General features: G+C 36.7%; 1 protein-coding gene across 1 annotated transcript in view; it reads left to right on the top strand.

The window, feature by feature from the left end:
- GNAI3 (G protein subunit alpha i3) overlaps nucleotides 1-13,043 on the top strand; it is a 34,758-nt gene that overhangs the window by 17,331 nt on the left and 4,384 nt on the right. Inside the window, exons 4-8 of the mRNA XM_006919605.3 lie at nucleotides 3,253-3,410; nucleotides 5,080-5,208; nucleotides 8,412-8,541; nucleotides 8,967-9,120; nucleotides 12,826-13,038. Coding sequence (XP_006919667.1) covers nucleotides 3,253-3,410; nucleotides 5,080-5,208; nucleotides 8,412-8,541; nucleotides 8,967-9,120; nucleotides 12,826-13,016 — 762 coding nt within the window. The 3' untranslated portion in view covers nucleotides 13,017-13,038. The remainder of the gene's footprint in view (nucleotides 1-3,252; nucleotides 3,411-5,079; nucleotides 5,209-8,411; nucleotides 8,542-8,966; nucleotides 9,121-12,825; nucleotides 13,039-13,043) is intronic.

Raw genomic sequence — 13,043 nt, forward strand, 5'->3', positions numbered from 1 at the left:
AATTAGTTACAATACTTAGTGTGCCCGAGGTCTAGTTTGTAAATTAGGATATTTACTGCAGTAGAGAGAGAGCCAAAATGAAGGAAAGGCATCTTTTATGTCATCAGCTAAATTCCAAGAGAAGGTTGGGAATGTATAGGATGATTTTCTGGAACTAAAGATCAGCTGTGATCAGTGTGTCATACTAAGACACTGTGGGCAATAAAAAGAAGTGACCTGGGAGGCTGCCTGGGAAGGCAATCCTATATGTTGATGAAGAAGCTTAGGGGCTCTGCTTAGCAACTCTCAACTCATCACATGCAAATTAATATTCAGTAAGTAAGTGGGGAAAAATTGATGGGAAAAATAGTAGAAGGGTGGTTGTAATTGAGTGGTATTGGACTGGGAAGTCTTAGAAATGGCATAGGGAAGAGCAGTTAGAGTAGGGGTTGTAAAACGACGGAGAGAAGATAGCAGAAGAAGGGAGGAAGAAATGTGAGAGGCGTGGCTTTTATGTTTTTGTAAAAAGGTGCTATATCACAAAAATTAGAGACTATTTTTCTAAGCCATTAAACAGGGAAAATGTGATAGATGAGGCAAGAATAAAGTCTATTTTTGCCTTACTCCTTTCTATTCTCTTACCTCCTATTTTCCTTCTTTTCCGTATTTTCCTCTTTCTACCAGCTCTCTCTTTGTGTTCTTATTTTTTCCCTCCCTTTTCTCATTTTTTCCTATCAACTAACTCTACTTCTCTGTTGTATTTGCTGTGCCCGACAACTGGTCAGTAATATTGTGTTTATTCTCTTTCCTTTCTTTGTTGGCTTTTTCTCCACCTCAGTTATTTACTTCTCTTAGTTCCTTCCTTTTTTTATTTCTCACCCTCTCTCTGTTCTACTTTATATCTCTTCATTGTTCCTCCTTTCATTTCTTTACATTACCAAATTAGTTGTTGTTAATCTTTGGGTCTTGACACTCCTTTGTCACCAGATGCAATTGACACTTTCTGTCTGAGTCTTAGTCCATTTGGGCTGCTATCACAAAATTACCGTAGACTCGGTAGCTTACGCACAACAGAAATTTATTTCTCACACTTCTGGAGGCTGGAAGTCAAAGATCGAGTGCCAGCATGGTTGGGTGGGGGCCCTCTCCAGGTTGCAGGTGCCTTGCTGTGTCCTCAAATGGTAGAAGAGGAAGGGATCTTTCTGGGGTCTGTTTTATAAGGGCACTAATTAATGAGGGCTCTACCCTCATGACCTGAGCACTTCCCAAAGGCCCCACCTCCTAATACCATCACATTGGGCATTAGGATTTCAACATGAATTTTGGAGAAACACAATCATTCAGATCGTAGCATCCTTTCTCCTTTCATTTCTTTAGTTTATCAAATCAGTGTCATTAATTTTGAGGTCCTAACACTCCTATTTTACCAGGTTTATTTGACATTACTCCTTTCAGGCCTGAATCATCTAGCTTTCCAGCATCCGCCCATCCTAATCTACATATAATTTTTTGAAGTTTCTTTTTTCATATGTTAAGAATTTATATTTATAGCTCCTCTTATCTTTATTTTTTTGTGGTCGGTTAGAGAGAATGGAAAAGACTAGAGCTGGATGTGGAATAGACGTGGGATAGGGTGAAGGTATGATGTTCATTGTAGAGTGTGGCCTCTTTATAGACCTATAAAAAAGGTTTATTGTGGGGAAGCAAGATTGGTTAGTGAAAGAGATTAAGTGGTAAGAGAAAAATGCTTCCTCCTAAAGCAGTGTTTACAAAGTCAGAACAGCAAAATTATGTAGCAATAGCTCTATTTTAAAGTTTCTAAAATTATATTCATGATATTATTTTTTTAAAAGTAATGCTTATTGAGGTTTTTTTAATGCCTGCATGAGTATAGGTCAAATTTCAGAACCAAGGGACTGAAATGTTAAATAAAGCACTATGCCATATACATAGAAGGACATGCTCACTGTTGAGTGTGTTTGCCGATTTCAGTACTTTTTCAGCTTTTCAGTCATTTATTAATTTATAATTTTTATCTCTGAAAAGAGAGGAAGGGAATGTAGATGTTAGATAAAGTTTCTAAGAGAGTTGGGCCTAAACTATTACTAGAAAGCATAGCGAAAGTATCTTAAAGGACTATTACTCGGCGAGTCATTAAGGCAGAAGACCCTGAGTTTGGCAGAATTAATTGGGGCACACCCTGGTTGGATTTGTTTTGCTTTGCTTAGATGGACACACAAGTCTGAGGAGTTTTGGGTTGTGACTTCACCTACGTTCTGAAGTGCTTTTTGCTGGCTCGCTCATTGTCCTGATGACTCCCAGTGATACAGTCGATTGCTTTTCTTTCTCCTTTCCTTTTTCTTTACCCAGTACATGCTTTTTTAGTATCTGCATTTTTACAGTTACTTGGAAATCTCCTGAGGCAGATGAATATCAAATGGAGGTGAGGCAATCATCCCACGAGACCTCATTTTTACACTATCTGACAAGACGAATAAAGCAAAACAGTCACAGTTTTCATAGCCCTTTTCGGTCCTCTCTCCCTCCCATATTTTAGGTTTAAAAACTGTAACCACTTCTAAAGGTATGTTCGTGACTCACGAAGTTTTGATCAGATCTCTCTTTGTAACTTTCTTTTCCCCCTGCTGCCTTTTCCCTCCTATCTTACTTAGAGGAAGAGTATTCCTTTGGGGGAATCTAGAGACTGAATTTTTCCTGAGGGATTTATTTCCCCCACCAGGCTTCCAGACGTTTTAAGTGCCTGTCTCCGCTTCTTCCTGTTCTTCTCTCTGAACTGCAGGGGGAAGAAGAGAACAGTGTTTCCTTAAACTCGCTTTACTCACTTGGACATGTTTAGACTTTACTACCTCTTACGCGCTAGTCTTTTCATTTCTATTTTTATTGTAGGCTTCCTTGAACAGAAAGGGAGTGAATAACATGTGTCTGTCTCACGGGCCAGTTTTTTTCTGTCAAAAATTGAATAACCAGGATGGAGATTTGTAGGCCTGTCAGAAGAGATCTTTGCAGGAGGAGACGATGTGTCAAGTGGTAGGGGCCGTGAAGTCATCCCTCAGCTCAGCTCTGCACTACGACTGTAGTGGACTGAGAAGGGGGATGACTTCACTGTAAATTCTCTGACTGCCTGCCAGGAAAGGTCTCTTTAATGCCTCTTTTAAAATAATACAACCGCGTGTGCTTGCATGCATGTGTGCGTATGTGTGTGTTTTAAAGGCATTCTTGTCAGGTCTTTAAGAAATGTCTCTCTTTCTTCAGGATGATGCCCGGCAGTTATTTGTTTTAGCTGGCAGTGCTGAAGAAGGAGTCATGACTCCAGAACTAGCAGGAGTGATTAAACGATTATGGCGAGATGGTGGGGTGCAGGCTTGCTTCTGCAGATCCAGAGAATATCAACTCAATGATTCTGCTTCATAGTAAGTAGTTTTCCTCTGTGGAAGTATAACAGAAAATAACTTGGTGACTCATGTCCATCCTTAAGGAAGTGTTTAAGTAACAGACACTCTTAGAAGTCTGTAGGATCCCTTATCAAGATTGTTTCAGTTTGGTTATAGGGCCCTTAGACATTTTTTATGACTTGGAAAAAAATGTTTCCTCTTGGAATGTAAATGGGAGACTTGGCACCATGAAAGCAGCTCTGTGAAAGTTTATAATAAGCAAGTGAAAGAGGAGAAAAATCTGTTGCAGCTGCATCCTGGATCTCTTCCAGCTCAGTAAGTTCCCTCTGCGTAAGGGCTTTGCATTGATTGCCAGCTAAGGGGGAATTTAAAATTGTGATATCCCTTTTTATGCAATCCGACTCTCTCTGACTGGGTTGCAATATGGATTTTTCTCGTACTAGTCACCACTTAGAAATCTTTCACCAGATCACAGTAGCAGACTTTATATAGGAAGAGTATGTTGAGTCTTGAAATGAAGTTGAAACATCTACTTGTCAAGGAAATTCTCAAATGTTACTAAGTTTTAGAAAATTTGTAATTAATACTTTTGTTAAGCTATAACATGTTATATCCTGTTTTGCTTCTTTTATAACATATTTATTTATAAGACCTATATTCAGAATATTTTTTTTTAACGTGCACGTTTGGGGCTTGATGAGTTCTTACTTGTATCCATTTCTTTACAAAAATGAAGACACTTAAGTATTAAGGTATTTTCTCCATTATTATATTTTCCTACTTTTCCCATCATTCTAACTTAAGTTGATATAAGAAGAAATTAAATGATATTTAAAAAAATACTTATTCTTTAAATAAAAATTTGACTTTAGAATCATTTCAGGATTCTTGCCCATCTTTTAATAATATTAATTGCAGATATTGGTAGTTTAAATAATTCTTCCAGTAGTCATCAAAACTAGATTGTATTTTTTTTCATCATTAGTAAGCTCTGAATCCTTCAGCTACACCTGAAGATATAATGATTTATAGAATTTTTTTCATAATTGTTGATCTAAGCTTGACTGATTCTTTCACATTAAGACTGTACTTAGTTTTATAGAAGATTATTAATAATTCACGTATAGTGGTGCCACCCGTTCTCCACTTCTCTAGCCAATAAAATCTTTAGGAACCCTGAAATTATGAAGAATTTAATGTAGGTCTGAAGCAGTCTTTTAATTATTTTATTGACAAATTTCTTTGAAGGCATTTACAAGTTTGTTTTTTTTTGGCTTAGATAAAAAAACAACCCACAACTCTTGTTTCATGAATGAAAACAGAGCTATTCGTTGAGCATGGTTTTTAAAATTTTAGTAATTCAAATACTGTTCTCTAATGTCCTATCAAATGTTTGAACATACAAATGACCGATTAACTTTAAATGTCAGAGGGCTTTTGCTTTGGTTTGGTTTTTGAACTGTGCAATGCATAGTTCATTGTGTGGTATATATAGAACCTTCTTTAATTGTCCTGTGCTAGGTTCACATTTTTCTCGTTATTTCTCTGATATTGAAAATCTGATTTTGTTTTGCCACTTTAGTGACAGGTTCAGAATCTACTTTTAGCAAAGAACTAGTTTTGTCTTTTGACTGCTCTGCACATGATTGGCTTCACCAGGTAAAAATAAAATGTGTGTTTTATTTAGTTACCTAAATGATTTGGATAGAATATCCCAAACCAACTACATTCCAACTCAGCAAGATGTCCTGCGAACAAGAGTGAAGACCACAGGCATTGTGGAAACACATTTCACCTTCAAAGAGCTGTACTTCAAGTAAGTCGTTAGCCTTTACGCTAGATGTGCCAAACCCAAGTATCTTTCCTTTAGTTAGTGTCTCTTAATCAGGGTAAAATTTCTCTAGGCAATATTCCTTGGTTTAGAAACTTACCACTATATTTATCAGCCAGTTTAAATGTCTGTGGGGGCCCAGACATTCCTTTTTTCTTCAAATAGCATCAAATCTTTTTGTCCTTTGGAGGAACTTAAATCACAATTAAATTATAACTTCAATATCAGTAAAAGTAATCATATGGCTACCAGTTTATTTTCTATTTAATTTTATTCTTTTCAGCTGCATTTTTATTGGAATCACCAAAACAGGTATTGAATGTTTGTTGTTTAGAAGGGTAGCAACAACACTATAAAAGGATAGAAAACCAGTTTTTTGGTTTAGCTGTGTGGCTTTGTTCTGCCATTTCGATATTAAAATGGAAATTCTTTTCTTACCAGCGTCAATCTTTTCTTACTGGATTACGTTTCTTTTTAAGTTTAATGGAATGGGGCCGATGTCATGGCTCTTGGACCGATTTGTGCACAGTATCCTGCATAACTGAGTTCTTAACACAATGCAGAATGGGAAATCGAGCTGGGGCTAGAGCTATCTAGCGCAGTGTGAGGACATAAACAATGATTGTCTTAGAGCAAATTCTAGGATTCTAATATGGAGGATTTTCTTATCAGCATTAGTAACTCAAATAGGCTTCAGCTTGTCTCTGCACCAATGGTCTTTTGTAAATATTAGAACTGTCTTTTTGGTTCCTGTTTTCTGCTTTTGTGACCTTTGAGATTAGGAGTAAACTCTTCTCCCCTTCAATATATATTAAAATATACATACATATATGCGTGTGTGTGTGTGTGTGTGTGTGTGTGTGTAAAATGTTCTTTTTTGCTACCTCAGTATGCTTTTTTGTGGAATGTGATATTGAGCATTGTTGCATACAAATGTAACTTTTAAAAATCATTAATGTTTTTATTTCTTTTTTAATGCAAATGAAACTTCTAGCTCAGATCCTCTCATTTTTCCTTTCTCTGAAAACACATGCTTCAGAGGATTTGTTCAGTTCACTCAGAGTTTAGGTATTACTAGATACCAGTTGAGGTCTTGAAATCTTAATACACAAAAATGGATTTGAAACTTGGTACAGGAAAATAGCAGTTCAGATACGTGTTTATAGAATAGAACTGCTTATCTTTAGTACTGATGAATTTATTTAACAAGAGTAGGAAAGGCCACATGGATCATCACCCATGAAATCATAAGTATAAGGTGTCTCTTTGTGTACTATAAGATTAATCATCCATTTATAATTAAATGCTGTGACCTTTATTTAGTACGGGAAACTTTCTTGTTGATGTCATAGATTGATCTTTAGTTCGGTAAATCCTACTGGTTATGTCAGCATCAGTAGCCAGATCTTATTAAGGTGCTGCACCCACTTTATTGTTGGCATGTAGATATCTTGTTATAAAGTACTATTATTTCTTCCTTTTCCTCTTCTCTCTAGGCAAAACCACTATCCATTTATTCAAACATTTATTGAGCATCTACTATATGCAAGGCATTGTATAATTGCTTACTTGCCTCTCAGTTATGAGGTAATGTTTATAAAATGTTGATCTGTTAGTGAATGATATTGTAAATGTTCATATGTACTAAAAGCCTACCTTGGGAACTTCATAGTGTTTGACCAGATTTATGGACTTTGTAGAAGAAAATAGAGAAGTTAACTAAAATTATTGGTGTCTCCCCTTGAAAGACGTCCATGGTACAATATATGTTAACTTTCCTAAAACCTACAATATGACCCTGTGTTAAAGCCAGCTTTGATTGCATCATTTTAGGTATCATGACCAAAGGTCGAAAACAGCTGCAGGATCAATCAAAAGAAAATGTTGGGTCCTGAAGAGATAAGATAACTGTTCTTTTTCAAACACACGTTGAGAAGTTACTCAACTGTCTCTTGTTTCTCTTAATCTCTGGAGGAAGAATTCTCTGGAAATAAACCCCTAGTCACTGTAGATCTGATACACTAAACCAGCTTGATTGAGTTCAACCTTTAAAAATTTTATCATTGTCATCAAACATATATCTTAAGATATTTACCCATTTGTTTGCATACCCCCTCAGACCCAAGTACCAGTTAAAGACAAAGCTGTGTAGTTGTTCCTTTTACTGTAGGAGGTAGATGAGGACACTGTTGATAGAACTTGAGCAGTTGACTCTGGATATCAAATAAGACCTCCAGAATGGAGCAGTGGACTAAAACTAATCCAGAGTGGAACACGAAGTGTGTGAATAATTGAGGCTTTGCTATTATTAATTAGGTTCAAATAAGACTTGGAGTTGGGGAACATTGGTTTTGTTTTTAGATATTGGGTTCTTAGAGTCCTACCAAAAAATATAATTTACTTTTTTTAATAATCTCAAATATTTTTTCCTTTTAAGTTAGGAAAACATACTTCAATTATACCTCAGTAAAAAAAAAAAAAAAGAAAGAAAAATGGAAAACTTTTGAATCAGTAGCGAGAGTCTATAGAAGCAGAATGCAGGTTGGGGATTTATATTTTTTCATTGTTCTCTTTTAACTAAAGAGGTAAATCATTTGAAAGACAAAGTGATGGTGTGGATAAGAGCTTGGGTATTGGAGTTAGAGTGCTGGGTTCAGATCCAGTCCCCATTTGTTAATAGCGTGTGCCCTTGGGCAAATTATTTAACATATCTGTGCCTCACTTTATTTGTAAAATGGGGATGATAATATAGGAGCATTATGAGGGTTAAATGAGTTAATGTACTTAAGATGTTTAGGGTAGTGTCTGGCACTATGGTAAACACAATAAAAGTTATTATTATCAAGTTGTATTTTCAGCTCTTTATTTTTTCTGTCTTTTTTCTCTTCCCTTAATCCATTTCGGTGCTTTTTCTGCCAACTTTTGGCACATCTGATAAGCTTTGATAGAGAGGAAGCTCAATTGTGTATATAACATGAGAATTTTGGTTACTCCTAAATTTGGTTTTCTCATGTTGTGTTTTACTTTTAACTACAGAAGATTATTTTGACTACATTTTATCTATTTGTTTTTCTATTACAAAGGGGGTTTAGAATAAGCAATAGTGTGAAGTTCCCTAACAATTTCAATTTAGGGAAAAATGTGTGTGTGACCTTGCTGAATTTGTGCTTTTTTTTCTTCTTTCTCAGAATGTTTGATGTAGGTGGCCAAAGATCAGAACGAAAAAAGTGGATTCATTGTTTTGAGGGAGTGACAGCAATTATCTTCTGTGTGGCCCTCAGTGATTATGACCTTGTTCTGGCTGAAGATGAGGAGATGGTATGTTGGAGCTTCTGGTAAAAAGCCTTTCTCATGCAGTGAGGAAATAGAAAATAACTCTTAGGAAGATTTTGGGCATCCATGTGTTCATTGAACCAAAACTTAACATCCTTAATTTTTCTCCTCGTCAGTGAGATTAGATTTTCAAAATATTGATCCATGCCCTATTAACTCTTAAAAGATATAACAGCACACTGAGTTATGTGGGCAGGATTAAGTCCTCTTGTCACTCAGATATTTTTTCCTCCTCCCAGCCTCTTAAAAATTACAAAACTGAGGACTGGCCCAGCTTTTGTTGTTATCAGTGTCTGACTTAATTCCATGAGTGCCATTCAATGCTTTTAAAACTTATTGGTCTGTTTTTTCGTGAACAGTTAATCCACTTTTACTTTTTGCTAATGACCTATCCTTTATTTCTTTTTCAGAACCGAATGCATGAAAGCATGAAACTGTTTGACAGCATTTGTAACAACAAATGGTTTACAGACACTTCAATCATTCTCTTCCTCAATAAGAAAGACCTTTTTGAGGAAAAAATAAAGAGGAGTCCATTAACTATCTGTTACCCAGAATACACAGGTAAGGGATCATGAGAGATTTTCTTGGAGGTACACATCTTAGATCAGCACTTCAGTGATGTTTCTACAACTCTTTTTTGTTTTGGACGATGCCTGCATATCCTTACAGAGAGCGTTCACAGGTAGAGATGTCAACATTAAGCATGTGATTAAGACCTCTTAAGGCTAAAGTGCTATTCCAGACATAATCGAGTTTACTGGTTTTTATATTTCTGTTCTCATTTTTTGAGGAATATAAAGAAAGATAAAAATCAAAATTTGGTATAAATATGTTCAAAAATACAAGGATAACATGCAGTCTTTGTACTCAAAAAACTGATATTAGTTGTAGAGAAAGACACAAAGAATTTCAATGTAGTATAAAATTTTTCTTAAAGAGGAACAGAAGCAGTGGTTACTTCTATAGGGTCAGTATAATCTTTTTCTAGGAAAAAATGACACTTGGAGTGAGACAGTAAGAGCAGGAATTAGAAATCACTATGCAGACAGGGGAATAAAAGCATTTTAAGAAGACAATAGCATATGATTTGTTCTAAAACTAAAAGGAATTTGGTAGTGCTGGAGCTTTAAGTGGTAAGAAGGACTGGTTGGAGAGATGGGCACAGATGCTCACGGAGAGCCTAGTTTCTCACGCTGAGACATTGGGTAGCCATTGAAGGATTTTAATTAGGGCACATGATACAATAGGAACTGAGCTTTAGAAAGATTATGCAATAAAAATAGGGGAGTTGAATTAGTAAGGACCCTTTGTAGGATGCAAATAAAAATTTTTGGTGAAGATATAGGGATATACCAAAGAAGCCAAAGGCAAGAATGCAGACAGGTCTTAAGAATGTACTTAGAACTAGGAAATAGAAAGCTGTTAACCCTGGAAGCACTTTTTTCCCCATGTCTTTTCTCCTTCTCTGTGTTGTTTTTATTCTCTCTGGCCTTACCAACTTTTTTACTACTCAGTTTATGTGATAAAAGATGGCCTTGCCACATCTTCTCTACCTCCTCCATTTAAAAGACCAGGCTAGACTTGGATCAGTTGGCCCCAGGTTCAGATTCTTAGATCCTGGCCAAGGTTAAGGCAGGAAGAAATTCTTAGTTCAGTCAGCCAGTCAAGGACAGGGATACAAATATGACTGCCAGGGCTGCACCACTGTGCTCTTTAGATTAGACTTGGGTATTTCCAGGGAAAGGGAGCTCTTACTTGCTGAGCCGACACTGTAAATGCCTTCTGTAGAGTAGAGTAAAATAAGGAAATGGGAAAAGTCAAAGGTACTCTCAGAGTTCTGTCTTGATTGGGTGCTGATTCTGTCATCTGAATTCGTATTTGGGAATGTTGATTTTGACGTATCTGGAACATCCAGATGGAGATATCCAATAGGCACTTATATACATTGCCTTGAAGCTTAGGGAGAGGTTGGGGGTTAAGATAAATTGATTAGAGATCATGAGCAAATACAACATGGAAATGAATTACATAGGGCGATGATACATAATGAGAGAAAAAGACTGTGGATGGAATGTGAGCGGACACCAGCCTCTGTCAGAAAAAAAAGGAAAGAAAGAGATTTGTATAGGATCCAAAGAGAAGAACCAGGAGAGCCAAAGCTTCAGAAACTAAGGAAAGTTTAAAAAGTGAGGAGCAGTCAACAATGTGTGCTGAAAAACAAAGTAAGGCACACATTGAAACCTGGCCTCTGGAGTTAACCATTATTGAGAGCATTATCGGTGGAGTGATGAGCATAGAGCCAGCCAGGTACAGTGAGTTACTGAGTAGGCAGGGAAGGAATGAAGGCAAGTGCAAGCCTGCTCTCGAACCGCTTGGATTACAGGGGAAGGAGAGATTTAAGAGTATAGCAAAAGAGAAGTTATAAAAAGTACATGTAATTGGTGGAGCACGATTCATAAGCAGGTGGGAAAAGAAGGAATCAAGAGTCTAGGCATGATGAATAGGTACAGAATGGAAAGTCCATACAATGGAGTATTATTTAGCAATAAAAAGGAGCAGAGCTACAACTTAGATGAACCTCATAAACATGATGCTAAGTGAAAGTAGCCAAATACAAAAGGTCACATTTGTGTAATTCCTTTTATGTGATACATTCAAAATAGGCCTGTCCATAGAGATAGAAAGCATACTGGTTGGTGGTTACCAGGAGTTTGGGGGGCGAAGGGTAGAGGAATGGGGAGGGATTACTTAATGGAAATGGGTGTTGTTTTTGGGGTGGTGAAAAGGTTTTGAAATGACAGGTGGTGGTTGCATAACATTGCGAATACAGGAAATGCCACTGTATTGTACACTTTAAAATAGTTAATTATATGTTGAGTGAATTTCACCTCATCTTGAAAAAGAAAAGAGTCTAGGTAAAGCAATTGAATTTTGAACCAGAAGGAAGACATCTCTAAGGCCCAAAGTGCGATAATTAGTGCAGATATTGGTAACTTTTTAAAGGAGGTGTTGGGCTACAAAGTTGAAATTACAGTTTAAGCCCCATGACCTGTTTCTCAAAGAAGTTGGAAATGTGGTCTTCTGTTCAGAGTGAGGCGGGAGGTGAGAACTAGGTGAGTTTATATTAGAAAGTAGCCAAGTTTTAGGATGAGAGAGAAATCTTAAGTGAAAGGGTTGACATTAATGTTCCATCCTGGAATCTTCACACACAGCAGAGTGCCTTCAATATCAACGTCCCTTTTTTGGGGGGTGGCAGGGGGAGAGGTGCCAACTTCCAAGCCTATTTTCCAAGTATCATCTGTTCCTTCCAGACAAAATTGATTTTCAGTCATCTGTCTCCTTAAATTTAAAAAAGTGATGTGGCTTTCAAGAAACTTATTTTAAGCACCTACCAAGCTGTCTTTAAATATTCTGTTTAAATAATATTCTGTTCTTTTTTAAGCTTTTCTTTGTTATTTAGTCTTCTTTATATACGTAGTTGTCGGTATTTTTTGTCATGTTTAACGTCACTGAAAATAGCCTCTCGTTCATAGGAGTAACTGTGTGTGTTGTCTTTGCTGAGTTTCCCTGGCTCTGCAGCCAGTCTCTAGGGTTACTCCGAAGGCTCACAGGTAGACAAGATGGTGTAGGAAGCAGGTGATTAGGACTGTTCCATACAAATGTTGTTGGAAATGGAATTTACTTTTGGTCCTCCTTACATTTTAAAAAATAACAGCTTCATTGAGATATAATTCATATATGACAAAATTTACTACCAAAAACTGTATAATTCAAGGCCTTTTCCCTTTGCATCTCTTAGTTTACCTTTGGTGGTTTAAATTATTGTCATAAGGCTTTGAGGCTAAACTCCTTTAAAACTGGAATGACTTTTGAAAAGAAGTATGGCTTACCCTTTTGAATTGTTTATTTCATGATCACTCAAGCAGTGTAGGCTCTCTGACCTTTTAAGCAGGTATATTCTAGAACTGTATCCTCTTCCTTCCCTAATTTCCTTTTATACTTTCTAGATTGTTTAGCTGAAAAATAAATGAAAGGGGAAGGAGAAACTTCAAGTTTTGTTTCCCTGGATCTTTGTGATGATTTTGTTTTACCTACAGTGATGGGTCTGCTCTCAAGAAAAATCTAATGATTATAGAAATATAGAAATACGTCTATTCAATTGGGTCATGTTCCATCTCTTCATAAGTAAATGGCGATGGCCTGACTAGGTACTGAATTCAGGTAGCTGTTATAATCTGAACTGAGACTATTTGGTGTCTGCTTCAGGTTCCAATACATATGAAGAAGCAGCTGCTTACATTCAGTGCCAGTTTGAAGATCTGAACAGAAGAAAAGATACCAAGGAGATCTACACCCACTTCACCTGTGCCACAGACACCAAGAATGTGCAGTTTGTTTTTGATGCCGTTACAGATGTCATCATTAAAAACAACTTAAAGGAATGTGGACTCTATTGAAGAGTGTGGCCGTCAATGAAAGGTAAA

Source organism: Pteropus alecto, unplaced genomic scaffold, assembly GCF_000325575.1.
Source record: "Pteropus alecto unplaced genomic scaffold, ASM32557v1 scaffold106, whole genome shotgun sequence".
In the NCBI taxonomy this organism is placed as follows: domain Eukaryota; kingdom Metazoa; phylum Chordata; class Mammalia; order Chiroptera; family Pteropodidae; genus Pteropus; species Pteropus alecto.